The 16,686-nt window shown below is 35.6% G+C and overlaps 1 protein-coding gene across 1 annotated transcript in view; it reads left to right on the top strand.

Moving 5' to 3' along the window:
- The first annotated feature begins 7,151 nt into the window (after positions 1-7,151).
- LOC112058288 (uncharacterized) overlaps positions 7,152-16,686 on the top strand; it is a 26,844-nt gene continuing 17,309 nt past the window's right edge. Inside the window, exon 1 of the mRNA XM_024099004.2 lies at positions 7,152-7,473. Coding sequence (XP_023954772.2) covers positions 7,322-7,473 — 152 coding nt within the window. The 5' untranslated portion in view covers positions 7,152-7,321. The remainder of the gene's footprint in view (positions 7,474-16,686) is intronic.

Below are 16,686 nucleotides of genomic sequence, written 5' to 3'. Positions count from 1 at the left end.
TATATATAAAATATTTTGATTTTCAAACAAGTAATAGTAATTAATTTAAATATAATTACAATACAAAAAGCAACAGGTACACCTTTTTAATTTAAATTACTTATTTCTAATTATGACAAAATACTGCTAAAGTTCACTCTTACTTGGCGGCATTTTACATTTAAGTAATAAAATAAACAAAATATAATAGTCAAACATGTTAATAACAATTATTACCAACAGTAAGCCATATGATATATTTTAATAATCAAAGGAAAGGAACAAGTGTTTACAAACGTATTTATTGTTTAAGTATGTTCGACATGATTTTAAATAAAGGTAAAACGTAAGTAAAAATAGTAAGTAATTTCCTGAAGATTACTTATTGATTACAAAAATAACAGTATCGAAAGGAGATCGATAATCATTAATCGATACTATAAAGTATCGATACTTTTACGTGTTCCTATGACAAGTCATGCACTAACAATTCAACTGTGAACTGTCAGTCAGTTGTCACATCGCGTCGTAATTTCGTCGTTTGCGTACTTAAGCGTCTTGTAAATCTTGTTGCATTTTTCCGATACTTATCAAATGATTTTCTGTACATACATTCTTTTTTAACGATCGCTTATGTTTATGGACACCGATTCTCCCGCTAAACTACTGACTTAAAACACTATTGTATTAAATTCCACGTTGGTTTTTAGATTTAATTAGGAAGGTTCATTTTTATAAAGCATGTATATTATCTATATGTCTAAGAGAAAAATGGGGATCAAACCTACTTTTTATGTTCTTCGATCGAACCCAAATACCCGGCTTCATAATCATGGAATACTTAAGACTTCAATTTAAAAAGTAGGTCTCTATTCGTTGTTGACAAAACATAACCTCTAAAACTTCAAACATAAATATCTCGAATTCCAGACTTCACATTATATTAAACCATAAGAATAAATTGTTAAGAAAATAATTATCTATCATTTTATATTTTTTTCATTCATAGACGCTTGAAAAAAATGTCAGCAAAAATTTGTTTGGAAATAGACCATTGTCCTTTAAAATGGGTCATAAACTTAAATATTTTTCATACACATGGAGCACTAGTGGACGCCCATGTTTACACCAATATAAAACAGACAGGTCAGACAGTGAAAAAGGTTCGTACCTAAATTATCATTATATTGTTGTAAATTTGATACTATAAGGTGACCTAAGGTAAAGTAATACAAATAAAACAATGTTTTTTAAAATAACAACTTTTAATGGTTGTTTATTGTGCTCCAAAGCACCGATTATGCATTAATTGTTAGTATATAATAAATCATTTAACTTTTATCGCACTAGTGTGAATAACTTGGTCGTCATTAACATCTTGAAAAACGTTTTGTTCATCCACCTGTTATACAATAGTGACGTAGATATATTTTCTTTTTCTTGTTATAAAAAGAAAATTAGCCATATACTTTAAACATTACGTAAAAGTCTATTATGAATGGGTAATTATAATGCAAAATGGAAAATAAAACCCAAGCTACTCTTAACCGTTGAGCTATTAAGGTTTACAAAAATAATTTAGGTATTTTTACTAGTCTATACTAGTCTATATCAGGTTTAGTTTGTGGTATTGTAGGTAAGGGGGTTTTAATTGTATCTACATAACCGACTTTGAAAATATACCAATAAAATGCCACATTGTTTTTTCTCTGAATTCTAACGGGAAAGAAAACTATGCAGGTGAAACCGCGGGGCGTTATATGTATTTTACGAAGATTTTACGTCACAGATTTGAAATATTAGGTACTTTCCTTTCAGACAAAAAAAAAATATTATAATATTTGTGTAGATATCAGTCATAGATTTACGATTTGGTACAAGATATCAGTAGATACAATCGTAATTTTATGACACTTAGCTTTTGCTACAAAATGAGGTCGTTTTTTTTAATCTAGTAGGTACTGAATACTAAAATGAAAGTTAACAAATAATTTTGTCAAAGTCAATCATTGTCATGACCACTTACAAAATTTTATGCGTCATTAATTTTCAGTAACAAAATTTAAATTAAAGTATTTTAATCCAAAATTCTTGTGATATTTATTATTATCATGTAAACAAAATACTTTCTGTTTAAAAAGAAGCTTTAAATCGAAATTATTAGTAAACCCGTAACTCTCGAATATAAGGAATATAAGGAATAAGGAATATATAAAATGGCAGACGGCAATAACGAAGGCAAGAAAGATGAAAAAGACAAGAGAGTGAAATTACAGGTATCACCGAAGACGATTTACGTACCTAGTAGCATATATATATTGTGTATATTGTGCCTAGTAAATTAAACGCGTTTGTGTGTATAAATAAAAGAGCGTCAGCACAACAGAAACACAATATCCATAGATTCTATCATAATCATAATATTCTGGACTGAAAATTTTCAGGCAACCCATTGGCAATATGTTTATTGACATATTTAATCTAAGTATACTCAGGGCCGACCCGTTCATACTGCATAAATGATAATCCTAGTCAACCGTAGACGCTACTTGGCGCCTGATTTTCAATTGGTACCCCAGAGTATGATCGAGATCTTCGCGTTCCATTCTTACTTTACTCATAATTTGGTATAGGTATCAGCATATTATTAGGAGCAAACAGGAGAGGCGCCATAATTAGATCTCGCACCATTTTAAAATTTACTTTGGGACGGCGCTGAGTATACTAATATTGTAAAGCTGAAGCGTTTGTTTGTTTGTTGGAACGTGCTACACTCAGGAACTACTGGTCCGATTTGAATTTTTTTTTTATTGTTTAATAGCCCATTAATCAAGGAAGGCTATATATTATCCCCGTATTCCAACGGAAACGTTAACCACGCGAGTGAAACCGCGCGGCATCAGCTAGTTTGATATAAAATACTTTCATCTAGAAGACAGGTTGGTGAAGGTCGTCTTATATTCGGATCCTACAGTAAGAACTCGAATTAAGTGACTTTTTAGGTACCTTATTTGTATCTAAGAGCCTCCATAGACTCCCGAGTCACCATAGACTCCCGAGCCTCCATAGAATCCCGAGTCTCCATAATCGCAACTACTCCAACTCTACCATATGCATACTCGCAAGTGTGCACCGAGAGTTAATTATTATTGTGTTTCCAAATTAATAACCAAAAAATAAGAAAATTAACTATTTTTAAAACAGGTAAACTACGTTTATTTTTAACTATCATTATGTACATTACGCTTGCTGCTTTACAGTAATAGTTTATGTTTTGATAAATAATATCATCAGGTGACTTCAGGTGGTCATTATCCTTAGTTGAATAGCTCGAGAGACTTTATCTGAAGTAAATACATGGCATGCCCTCTAACTTTGATTGAAGACGCAATGACCGCGTTTGTGTTTTTAAATAAAAAGCAAAAACTGATTATTAAATTAATTATAGTGATACAGGGGGTGACATTCAAACCGGCTTATCACAAACATGTTGCTTATCATCATCATCAAAAGTCAAAAAAGTCAAAATTCATTTATTTCAATTAGGCTTAGTTTACAAGCACTTTTGAAAGGTCAAGATTATGTCATAATTTAATTTAATCTAATAATAGTCGAAAACTTAAAACTAAAGTTACGAGGGTTCCAAACGCGCCTTGGTCCGAGAAGAGCCTCATCATCATCATCATCATCATCATAAAAAGCCGATGGACGTCCACTGCTGGACATATGCCTCTTACATGGACGTCCAAACACAACGGTCTATAGCCACCAGCATCCAGCGGCTCCCTGCAACCCGCTTGATGTCCTCTGCCACCCTAGTGAGAGGTCGACCAACACTGCTTTCCAGTTCGGTACTTTGCCTTAGGTACCTAGGTTCTGTATTGCTGACACTCCTTCAATTTCACACAAGAACACGCCTGTTCAACACCTATTTTGCATTCCTTACTACTACATAAATTGAAATGGATAAAATACACAATTTTTATGCATGCGTGTGACTAGTTTGAAATCCATTTGGGCTTCTTAATCATGAGCTAGATCATACAGCAGCGTTTTCTTATATTTTATTATAATCATTAATCAATTATTGTTTAGCTTTTCGTTCCAAGGTGGAAGGCGAAGATGAAATCGGAGCGGAAGGTGAGATGGGAAGAAAAAAAATGAAAAGATTCCAGCTACCTAATCTACCGCGATGGTGGCAAGCGAAAATAATACAATATGCGTAAGTACTGTTTCCAAACTGGTGGAAAGTTTGTATGGATGTTTGTTTGGATGTTTCTTACTCTTTTAACCCGCATCTACTTAACCAATTTGGCTGGAATTTAAAACGAAGATAGATATATTATACTTGGAAACAAAAAAAACGTAGACTCGAATTGGGAATCTCCTCGTTGTGATGATGTCGGTTAAAAAAAAGGGTTGATAGGGTATACGTGAACCGCAAATGACACGTTAAAACTATGCTAATTAGCAAACCTGAGCTCAGTCGCCGCATTGTCATCGCGCCATTGACAACGCCGCTAAAATATTTTTTGCGTGCCAGTTGTAAACATCGAATGTAGTTTATATAACCTGTTTACCTCTTTTTTTCTTCTATCATCATTGGCTAGACGCGACTAATGTATGACATGACGTCTTATCAACGACTTATATTAACGATAACTTATTGCTAAAATTATTTTGTTTATTTTTTCAGAGTTTTTACTTACATAGATTAAAATACCCTGTTGACCTCACGTTTAGAACTTCTTATCTAAGCATGTGACTTTAATATTGCGTGTCTAATATTATATTGTCTTGTTATTTTAGATAACTGTTCACATGTGTTGACTGTTAGGTACCAATCTTATTTAATTAGATACAGTTGCTATTGATTTTTATAAACAATTTTGCATCATGTCATTTATTAATAAAGTTACTGTGTACCTACTAGTTAAAAAATGACAATAAATGAATAATCTATACTAATATTATAAAGCCAAAGAGCTTGTTTGTTTGTTTGATTAAACGCGCTAATCTCAGGAACTACTGGTCCGATTTCAAAAATTATTTCAGTGTTAGATAGCCCATTTATCGAGTAAGGCTATAGGCTATATATTACCCCCGAATACCTACGGGAATGGGAACCACGCGGGTGAAACCGCGCGGCTAATAATAATATACTCTCGACTTCCCAAGCACGACCGACTTTTCCGTCTAGGCGGCTAATCTCATGGCGAGATTAACCATGTACGCAGGAGATATTATAGTGCACAAGTGTGTGCGCGAGCACAGGTGCACTCTCTCTTCCCTCACACTCAAAATCCGATGGGACGGCAGACCGACACGACCGGTGAGAGATCAAGCGCAGGACCGACGGCTTTACGTGCTCTCCGAGGCACGGGGTTGTACTAACACCGCCAACTTCCCAACTCCAGGCTGCTATTAAGAACATACTTATTTTTATAATATACATATAACTTACTTTTTTTATTGGCCTGACCCGGAATTCGATCCCTGGACCTCATTATTCGTAGCTGAACTAGCTAATCATGGGACCAAAGAGGCAGTTATGTTTAATATAAATTTACGACAAAAAGACTGATTCTCACCACTATCCAACGATAATTCAGATCATTGCTTTTGTTAAAACACTTATCGAATCTAGAAACTTCAGGTTAGAAATTACCTATAGTTTTTAAACGACTTTTATAGACAATGCCATTAAAAAGTCTCTCTTTATCTTTTTTCTCTTCCTACTTTTATTATAAGTAACAGTTTTGTATGAGGTCTTTTATTTTCAAACACAACTATAAAATGTTTCCTTTATGTTCTTTTAATTTCTAAGTCTGTTCGAAACTTAAATTTATTTTCACATACTTGGAGTAACAACTTTTTATATTTTCCTTTGTTTTCACTTTCCATTTCTAAGTCTGTTCGAAATTTAAATTTACTTTCCTATGTAGTTGGAGTAAAAATTCCACATGCTCAACGACTACACGATACGTTGTATCCACCACAACCGTATACGTTCCCCATAAATACATGTCACCGTATAATAAATTAAAAGTTGTATTATTTTCGTGATACGAAGGCCGTAGCATTTCACTGACCCGGTCGGGTCGGGTCGGGCCGGGACGAGCGCGCCATCTGGGTCACTCCGACCCTCCTACCACTGAACTATGACGGACGATTTGCTCCTTTACTAAACTAATATTACGAGCTATTTTTCTATTTAATCAACAATCAACCTAGTATAATATTTTTTAAGCCTTTTGTCGCCGGCTCAACGGATAGTCTGCTTTTCTAGAAGTTTTAGGTTCTTATCCTTCTTATTGCACTATTGTCTTATCTACTCCTAGTTTTTCGTTTGGTTAATGGAAAATTAGTCATTATTTTGGCTGGTGGGAGGCTTCGGCCGTGGCTAGTTACCGCGCTACCGACAAAGACGATTACCGCCAAGCGATTTAGCGTTCCGGTACGATGTCTTGTAGAAACGAAAGGGGTGTGATTTTTCATACTACTCCTAACAAGTTAGCCGCGTCCATCTTTGATTGCATCATCACTTACCATCAGGTGAGATTGTGGTCAAGGGCTAACTTGTAGAGAATAAAAAAAAAAGTATGGCACATATTATAAGTTATTTTGAACTTAGTCAGTAGCAAACACGTCTTGATGTAAAAACTTGCTAAACCACAAATACGAGTATGTAGTGTGTTCTAACTTCTATACTCAAAAATTCAAAATTGATCTTCATAATTGTTTAATGTAACAGCCTTTTAAGTGTAAATACTTTGTCATCCAGTTTTTTTATTTTTCCTTTGTGCACAAAGATTATTTCTTTAGTAAATCAGTAAAAATATTAATTTAAATTATCAAAGTAGTTCATTGGTTGCTAGGGGTCGTGATCTATTTCGAGTTCAGTAACCTTTATGGCAAGCAGCCACATGTAACATAATATCAATTCACTGGCAACGTCGTAAGGAAATACATCCTACCCCAAACAATTACAGAGTGCCAGAACCCCTCTCATTCTGAGAGGAGACTCGAGCTCAGCAGTGAGCCGTATATGGGTTAATAACGACGTTGACCGGACGACCTTGCCACGTCCCCATCAAATCGCACATACGAAGTTAATTAAAAAGCATTCAAAACCAACTGTTCGATGTCGATAAAAGTGAATGAGTGCGCGGAAAATTATACGTAGGGTGTGAGTCGTGAGATTAATGTTCGCGTGTGACACGTGGCATGGCACCCCCATGGGGAGGTTCTTGGCGACTGTAATGGCGGCAGCAGTCATTGCACCTTAAGCCGCGAGTGAAGCAACATGCACCATAGACAATAGAGCGAGTGTACCTACACCATGCAGCGGACGTCGTCGAACGCCTCGGAGGGTACCTTCTGGACGACAATAGAACTGCTGGCTGACCGCGGCCGGCGACGGTCGGCCAATGATATCGACGATCTGACGTCCATAGACTCTGTGGAAACTACGAGAACTACATCGGCCCTAAGGTGCTTTAATATTTTTTTTTTTAATTACTATTCAGGAGTTTTACTATTTCCACTATTAGGCTGATAATTTTTTTTTTTTATAATTATTATTATAATTCAATGAGTAGTAGTTTTGTTTGCCATTAGGTGGGAAAAAATAAAACTCGTTTCATTCAAGTAAACATCAACTTTTACAAGCAATTTTGAAACGTCAAATTTGACTATTTGTAGAGTCTCTACCATCGGTTCGAAAGTATGATAAACTCATCAGTTTCTCTTTTAAAATCATCATTCTTCATAATATTTATTATCATTACATAAAATGATTAATTTTACTTCTTGTGTGAAGATGAAAGTAGCTCCAATTGCCTCTAAGTATCTTTCTCATTAATTAACTTATTTTAATCTTAATGTAGTACCTAAATGTGGATTTTTTAACTATTATTAGGTTCATTAACTGGGATCTTCTTATTTCGTACTTTTCATTACTATTATACCATATTTACTATTAGATATTAGTTTCGTACTTTTTGAAGATGATAAACTCCAAAAAGCTTAAACGTTCGGCTAGTTCTTTAGCCAAATATTTTTGAAATATGACCTTTATCTAAAAATATATAGTGTATACATTTCCGCGTAAATAAACCTTGAGATGCGCAGAAAACGGCATCTGTCGTCAGATTTGTTTATATAAAAATCAAAGGGTTCAGGCGCCCATTACACATTTTTAAAGGCATTTCAGTGGTCGTAAAGTTACGACGAAACTCCCGCGATCTTATAGGTTTCTAACTTTAAAATTTCGTGATATGTTTTAGTTCAAAGTTCTGGTAGATAAAATAACAAAATATGCACAGCGTCACTATTTTGCGTCATCAATACATATTAAAAATATTTTATGAAACCCTTATCACGATTGCCTCGCTATCGTTTTACATTTAATATGTTTATCAACGTAATTTTTGTGAATGTTTCGTGAGAGAGCTGCCCCTGTAACCAAGTGGCACGTCGATTCTCTTTCTACAATCGCAAACGCTTCGAAAACTAGAAAAATGCATGGGAATGTAATTTGCTATCGACAGAACACGTGATAAATATATGTCATTGCCATACAATTTTCTAGTTTTCGAAGCGTTTGCGATCGTAGAAATAGAATCGACTTACCACTTGGCTACAGGGGCTGCACTGATATAATAACACTTAAACTTATTTCTCATACCAAGCATCTTTTCTGTTTGCTGGTGAAGTTACGCACAAAAACTGGTGGTAGAATCTTTACAAATAGTCAACTGACATTTTAAAAGTGCTTGTAAACTGAGCCTACTTACGTAAATTTTTTTTTAACATTGCTTACTATTTATGCTTCGAAGGAAAAACAGTGTATTTGGATCCTGCAAGACCAAGGCCATGGTTTTGCACCTATAATCGGATTCTATAATTTTCTTAATACGTCCGTATATAGATAACTATATAGAAAAAGTAGCCTATGTGTTAATCCAGAGTAAAAACCATTTCAAGCATACTTAACACTTACACACACAAACTTTTGCCTTTATAATATTAGTGTGAAAAAAGTCAAGGCAAAAATATCTGATTGAAAAGCATGATGCTTTCAAAATTTTATTCAATATTTCCAAATAAAAACACAAATACATTTTAAAGACGAAACGGAACAAATATAGTTCTGTGAAAACGGCAAGTGATGCTAATGCAGTAAATAGACAAAGTATTTAAGAAGCATTTATTCTGAGACTTGGCGTTTTATAGCATTTAAAAATATCACGGCTTTCCAGTTTCATTGCCGACAGTTTGAATGGTTAAACTGATTCTTAAATGTTTCTATTGGCCAATATTCTATTGATCTTCGGTTTTCTATTATATTTTACATTTATTATTTTGCATGTAGAATGTAGATATACCATTTAGCAGTGTGTGTTTCAAACGTTGTGTTATACTGTCTTACTAAAATTCTAAATAGAGAAATAGAGCCGTGATAGCCTAGTGGACATGCCCTCTGCCTCTCATTCCGGAGGGTGTGGGTTCGAACCCGGTCCGGGGCATGCACCTCCAACTTTTCAGTTGTGTGCATTTTAAGAAATTAAATATCACGTGTCTCAAACTGTGAAGGAAAAACATCGTGAGGAAACCTACATACCAGAGAACGTTCTCTACGTGTGTGAAGTTTGCCAATCTGGCCATTGGGCCAGCGTGGTGGACTATTAGCCTAGCCCCTCTCATTCTAAGAGGAGACACAAGCTCAGCAGTGACCCGAATATGGGTTGATAACATGTACAATATTCTAAATACTAAAATGTGTCAGAGTGCATACTCATACTCAATAATAAATGGTCAATTGCCTATAATGTATGTAAGGCGTAAGACGTTCTGCCTTCTTATAAGGCCTATAGTTAGCGACCAAGTCTCACATCCGTAGGTCATCACTGCGGCAACACTCACGCAGACCTGCCAGGGTGTGCCAGTGATAATCTATACTATAATCTGAAGCGCTAATCTCAGGAACTATATATAGGTCCGATTTGAAAAATTCTTTCAGTGTTAGATAGCCCATTTATCAAGGAAGACTACAGGCTTATCCCCGTATTCTTACAAAAACGGGAACCAAGCGGGTGAAACCGCGCGGTGTCAGCTATACCCAAATATTTTCAATAATATTGACAATATTATAGATAGTGGGAGGGCACCCTTAGCTGTTGAAAAACGAGCTGAAAATTTTACCATCAATCATATAGCAAACATGAATCATACACTGAAGTAGATCGATGAAGAAAAGCTCATAGTGCGTCATCTTAACAACAAAATTCAATTTAATTTTTATTCATGTGGCTGTTTACTTTCTGCTTTTGATATAGGTACTTTTGAATTTTAAGAATCGAATTTTCTTTTCTGTTACTCATATTTTTATAGGAAACATAAACAAGTTTATACCCACATTCTAAAGTAAACCACGTATGGATTTAAATTTTTTCATAGCTGTGCTCATATATTATACCATTTGACTGAATCTTATGACGTAATTCGTAAAGTTCAGGGGGTAGACCATGCTACCCCCTGAACTTTACTATCATTATCACCATTGACAACCCATTTCCGGCTTACTGTTGAACACGAGTCTCTTCTCAGAATGAGAGTGGTTAGGGTAATAGTCACCCATCTATGGTCACCCACGTTGGCCCAATGCGAATTGGCAGACTTGACACATGTAAATAATTAAGAAAATTCTCAGTCATATAAGTTTCCTCACGATGTTTTCCTTCACTGTTTTAATTTCTTAAAATGCACATCAATCTGAAAAGTTGGAGGTGTATGCCCCGGACCGGATTCGAACCTCCACCGTTCGAATCGAAGGCAGAGGTTATGTCCACTGGGATATGGTGTGTGTGGTCTAAGGCCTAACCCCTCTCATCCTGAAAGGAGACTCGTGGTCAACAGTGCTCACACACGAATATGGGTTGTTGACGATGATGAAGAATTAACAGAATTAACATTTCTGTCCTAAATCGTGTAAGCCGCGACGTGGCTAGCGAAATAGAATATCATCGTAGATAGCATCAACCTCCTCTTCCTGGCTCCGCCGGCTGTAATTCGTGAAATCACTTTCGCATCGGCGTAACGGCTCATAAAAATGCGCGTTATTTATTGTGTCTGATTCAGACGGTATTACGCAAAGCGTCCGCGAAATCGGGTCGTATTTACATGACACGATTGCTGTTCACGTCAGATGTATGACGTGCTGAGTTGCCGTGTCGTCACGTGTAATTCGGGGTGCTCGCGTGTAAACAGTTTCGGGAGGATACACTTACGTAAATATCTGGAACTGAATGACGAGAGAACTGTATTTAATGCTGTTACTCCACAAATCATCGCTTGTTTCTCTTTTGTCAAACAGTTTGTTGTGGAGTTGTGTGATGACATGTTGAATTAAACATGGCTCATTCTTTCAAAATTTTGAATATTTTAGTATGTAGTTTTAATAGTTCAAAAGTTGGACTCGAACCCAATCAGAATAATGTTCCTATTTCTCCAAAAAATACCCAAATTTTTTATTTTCTACTATAGATATGTCACTACGCGTCAATACTGAGGCGGACAAAAATATCTAACGGTGGAATTCATAGTCGTAGTAGGGGGCCCCTAAGGGGATTATTCAGTCGCTATGTGTCGAATTCAACCCCTACGCGTTTCATAGACAAAAGAAACCCCTCATTTGACAGGAGCTGGCGGCTGACTGCTGAATTACCGATATTTGTCAGCCAAACCATCCCCTGGCATTTTTTTTGTTGTTATTCGTGATTTATTTATTAAAAAGTGGACTTGGAAAGTGTTAAGACTGTGTATAAACAGCGAGTTATATCAGTATCCAAGATAAATATTAGCAATTGCGTAAATCCAGTTTAATACTATGGCGTTATGGAATGTACGAAAGATTCTCATATTAGGCATAATATGCCTCTGTTTGATGAAGAATGAACACAGAAGACCCAAGGGAGGAATACCAATACCGCTATTATTATGCATTCTAGCAGCACTTCGATTCTATGTAACGGGATGTTTCCAGGTACGTACATTTGTTCATTATCAATAATCCCCGTATTCTTACGGAAATTCCCATTTCCGTAAGAATACGGGGATAAAATATAGCCTATAGAGCTCGGGGATAGTGTAGCTTCCCAACAGTGAAAGAATTTTTTAAATTGGTTCAGTAGTTCCAGAGCCTACATACCTACATACAAACAAACAAATCTTTCCTGTTTCTATTATTAATAAATTAGGAGTAGATATAAAACCAATTAGCCCAGTGGGTATGACCTCTGCCTTTGATTATGATGGTGTAGGTTCCCAACAGTGATAGAATCTTTCAAATCAATTCAGTAATTCTAGATCCTATACAAAACAAACAAATTTTTCCTGTTTATAATATTAGTATAGATAAATTAGGAGTAGGTCAAAATCCATATAGCCCAGTTGATATGACCTCTGCCTTCTATTTGGAGGGTGTAGGTTCAAATGCTGTCTGAAACATGCACCTCCAAATCATTTCAGTTATGTGCATTTTATGAATTTAAATGTATATCACATGTCTCATACGGTGAAGGAAAAACATTGTCTCTACATGTGTGAAGTCTGCCAATTCACATTGGGCCAGAGTGGTGGACCTTATCCCTCTCATTCTGAGAGACTCATGCTTAACATACTCATGATGAAGAATTTAATTAGTTTGTTTGTAATCTAACCTATATAAATGTTAGGTATACCCATCTAGTTTTGATTTAGGAAATATATAACCTACATAAATGTAACTAACATAATGTTTATTTTCAGACTGTATGTGCAGTCCATCAAGCATTCTATGAAATAACAGAAATGCCACAAGTCAAGCTGTATTGATGGCACACATAGGTATACATATAAACAACCCCGGAGGACCCTCAGATTTAAAGAAACCGGCTATCATGGCAGGGAATAGCAGTGATGAGCTCTGAGAATACTGTTTTACCAAGAATACTGAGAATACTTTGGTCCTTGAAAATCTGAGTTTTCAGATCACACTAATTGGAAGACCCTCATACCTTGAAAAGTCAGCAGCATTTAATATCGAAGTAGTAGGAGTGAGTGCAGTGTATTGTAAGGTGGTCACTCACTCTGAAGTCCATAACAATAGAAAATATATACAAATCTTAATTGAATGAACGATGGAAAATAAAAATTTATTGATTCACATCTTTAATAAAGATAATTATTAAATGTTTACTTCTGCATTTTTCATTTAAGTCTGGCCCTATAAAAATATACAATAATAACAATAAGTTATATGTAAATTATGTATTTATTGTTGTTATTAATTAAACTTTGTATCAAAAGGACATAGGTTTGATTTTAGAATTGCAATAAGTGTGTGTGGTTCATTATTATCAGCCCATTACCAGGCCAAGCTTACCTACTAAATACATATATAATATTATGTGATCTAAAGCTTTGTGAAATGCAATTTTACCACTATTCCTAAGGATAAGCTACACCTATATTTATTTACTGCACTTACTAAAAATTGTAAAAAAATACAGCATAATAGTACCTACTTGTAATTATTTAAGGTAATTATAGGTGGTTTTGAGTAAAATAAACAAATTTTCTCTGACAATATTTTTTTTATTTCAAGTAGGATTCCACATTACAAAAGTATGAAATATCAAACTACTTATAAATAGTAAATAGTATGCTTGGGATTTCTCTGCGTGATCGAATCACAAATGAGGAGATCCGCAGACAAACCAAAGTCACTGGCATAGGTAGCACAGCGAGTCGTGAAGCTGAAATGGCAATGGGCAGACCACATAGTTCGAAGAGCCGATGAAATCGCAGTGTTGGTCGAACCCCCACTAGGTGGGCCGAGGGCATCAAGCGGGTTGCAGGGAGCCGCTGGACGCTGGCGGCTCGATACCGTTGTGTTTGAAAGTCCATGCAAGACGGCTATGTCCAGCAGTGGACGTCCATCGGCTGATAATTTTGATTATGATCATGTTCGTCCACATATCTTCAATATTTTTCTAACAACTCCTTCTTGTGAGAAACTTTTTGATAAAACTGATCTATTGTACTCTTGAACGAATTAAATTTTACTATGATAAATAAAAACAAAAAGTAAATGAAAATATTAGAAAATAGAAACTCAATTATTTTGTAAAATGTCAAAGAATTAACAAAATACGTCTCTCTGTGGTTCTGTCACAGAATTTTCAAAGATCTAATGTAAAATCATAGACAACATTTGCTTGAAACTCCAGTCACCTAGGGGCTCTCCAGTAGTTTGTTTATGAAATGCAATGAAGGATGATTCAATAGTCAGCCCCTGGGTGAATACTGAATATTGGTTTGTGGGGGATTGTTCACTTCACGACTATGAATTCCAGGGTAAGTAATTATTGTCTTAATTTCATGAAGTCGCATTGTAAACAACGAAAGTTATCTGACCAAATAATACCTATATATTTTCTACAATGTCGAGTTGCGTGTTCAAGAAGTGTTTAACTATGTAATGTAATAAAATAAATACATAAATATATGTAATGTAAGTAAACACAAAATTGTGCATATGTGTGCTCATTAGAGTAGCTAAATTCGGATCGTATTCGGAAATAGTCAACTGACGTATCAAAAGTGCTTTTAAACTGAGCCTACTTGAAATAAATGAATTTTTGAATTTTGAATTTTTTAATCACCTTTTGCGGTGATTTTGTAGACACGTAACATTTCTAATAATTAGTAGAAAATATTTGTAGACAAATCTGTCTGTATAGGTGGACTGAGTAGGTACCTATATTAAAAATGTTGCAAAAAGCCACTGTTTGCATGCGTTGTGTTTGGAAGTCCCTACAAAAGGCCAATCTCCAGCAGTGGGCGTCCATCGGCGTAAAGCATGATGATAATGTTTGGTAGGCACAAGTGGCGAAGGTTGGAATTTTGTGGAAGGTAACCCAATGAAAAGGATTTTTTTTCTTATATATCCATACAAACATCATATTAATTACAATCCTACTTCCTACTATCCTACTTTCTACTAATATTATAAAGGCGAAAGTTTGTGTGTAAGTGTGAAAGTGTGTAAGTATGTTTGTTCCTCTTTTACGCTGCGGCTACTGAAGCGATATGGCTGAAATTTGGAATGGAAATATATTTTACTCTGGATTAACACATAGGCTACTTTTCATCCTGGAAAAATCCACGGTTCCCGCGGAATTTGTGAAAAACTGAATTCCACGCGGACGAAATCGCGGGCGCCCGCTAGTAATGAATATAAATGAATGAATGAATGAATGAAATATACTTTATTGTACACAAAAAAGGATAATAACAAGAATATGTATGGATTTGTAAACGGTAACCCGGCGGAATTCGGCTTGTCGGACTCTTCGCCGCTGGTAGGCACATGAAACAGTTGTAGGTCGGTTGGAGTGCCCTTAGTTATAAGTAAAATAAACAGCCACTCGTACATCTTGTTAATATCATGTCGGATAACCTTTCATGCACTTTTTTAAATTTTAATTACCTTCGTAGCAACAGAATTGTTTAATTTCGTAATTTAAAACATTCGATTTAGTAATCGTTTGTTTTCATATTGTACTTGTAACTATCTGAACTGCATAATTTGTAAGGAGGTATGTTGTCTAGAACATTTATATGACGAAAGGAATTTTCGAGATAACTAGGTACCTATATTTTGGTAAGTACCTACAGCCTCACTTGGTTACATTTTTTTTTTAATAACAGCCACTCGCCATCCAATAACTCCACGTGCCTGCAGCCCTAATAGACTGTACAGACTACTTTAGTATTTTAGTCGAGTACAAACAATTTTTGGATTTACCGCCCAAAAGTCGTTCGTACTCGACTAAAATGCTAAAGTAATCCGAACTAGGCCTAACGGCAGGACATCGGATAAATCTGATGTAAAACACGATCAGTTTTGTCGGATGTCCTGCCACTTGTGCTACAAGATCATGAACTTATTAGATGGTCAGTGGCAAGCATGCGCCATTCTCGAAACAAAATTTGACGGTCAATTAAAGCATATCAAATTTTTACTGTCGTTTACATACGTTCTTTTGATGCAGATAGCATTCAATCACACGCCCTTACAACATCTGACTATCTACGCTGGTGACAAATTTCTCATTTGACTCATATGTTCTATTTTTCCAGATAGATGTATCTATTACAGGACTTCTCATTTCTGATTTGATCACGCAGAGATATTCCTAGCATAGCTAGTTCCATCGCCCGCTGTGTGACTCCTAGCTTTCTTATGAGGCCCATAGTTAGCGACCAAATCTCGGAACCATAGGTCAGCACGCAAAGACTTTTGTCTTCAGGCACTGAGGAATTTCGGACGAAATGTTATGATATTGATTAAAAAATATATTAATATAACTGTAAAGTACTTAAGAGCGCGCAGCACGTCGGTACGATATGGATAAAATTCGAAGCGCAAGCGAGACGCCGAATTATGACTTTCACGTGAGTGAAAAGCACGGAGCGATTGACGCGCGACGCAAATTTTATGACGTGAGCGCCAAAACCATTTTTACCTAATTGCAAGTAAATTAAACAACATAAATACCTAATTTTCTATACAAAACAAAAATTTAAGAAAACAAGTTTGCTTTTCCTGAGATTGAAAGCAAAATGTGAGCAAAACATGTATTTTTAAAAAAAATTAAC

The sequence above is a fragment of the Bicyclus anynana genome, chromosome 3, assembly GCF_947172395.1.
Source record: "Bicyclus anynana chromosome 3, ilBicAnyn1.1, whole genome shotgun sequence".
NCBI classification, from domain to species: Eukaryota; Metazoa; Arthropoda; class Insecta; order Lepidoptera; family Nymphalidae; genus Bicyclus; species Bicyclus anynana.
This window is presented reverse-complemented; position numbering and strand designations above follow the sequence as displayed.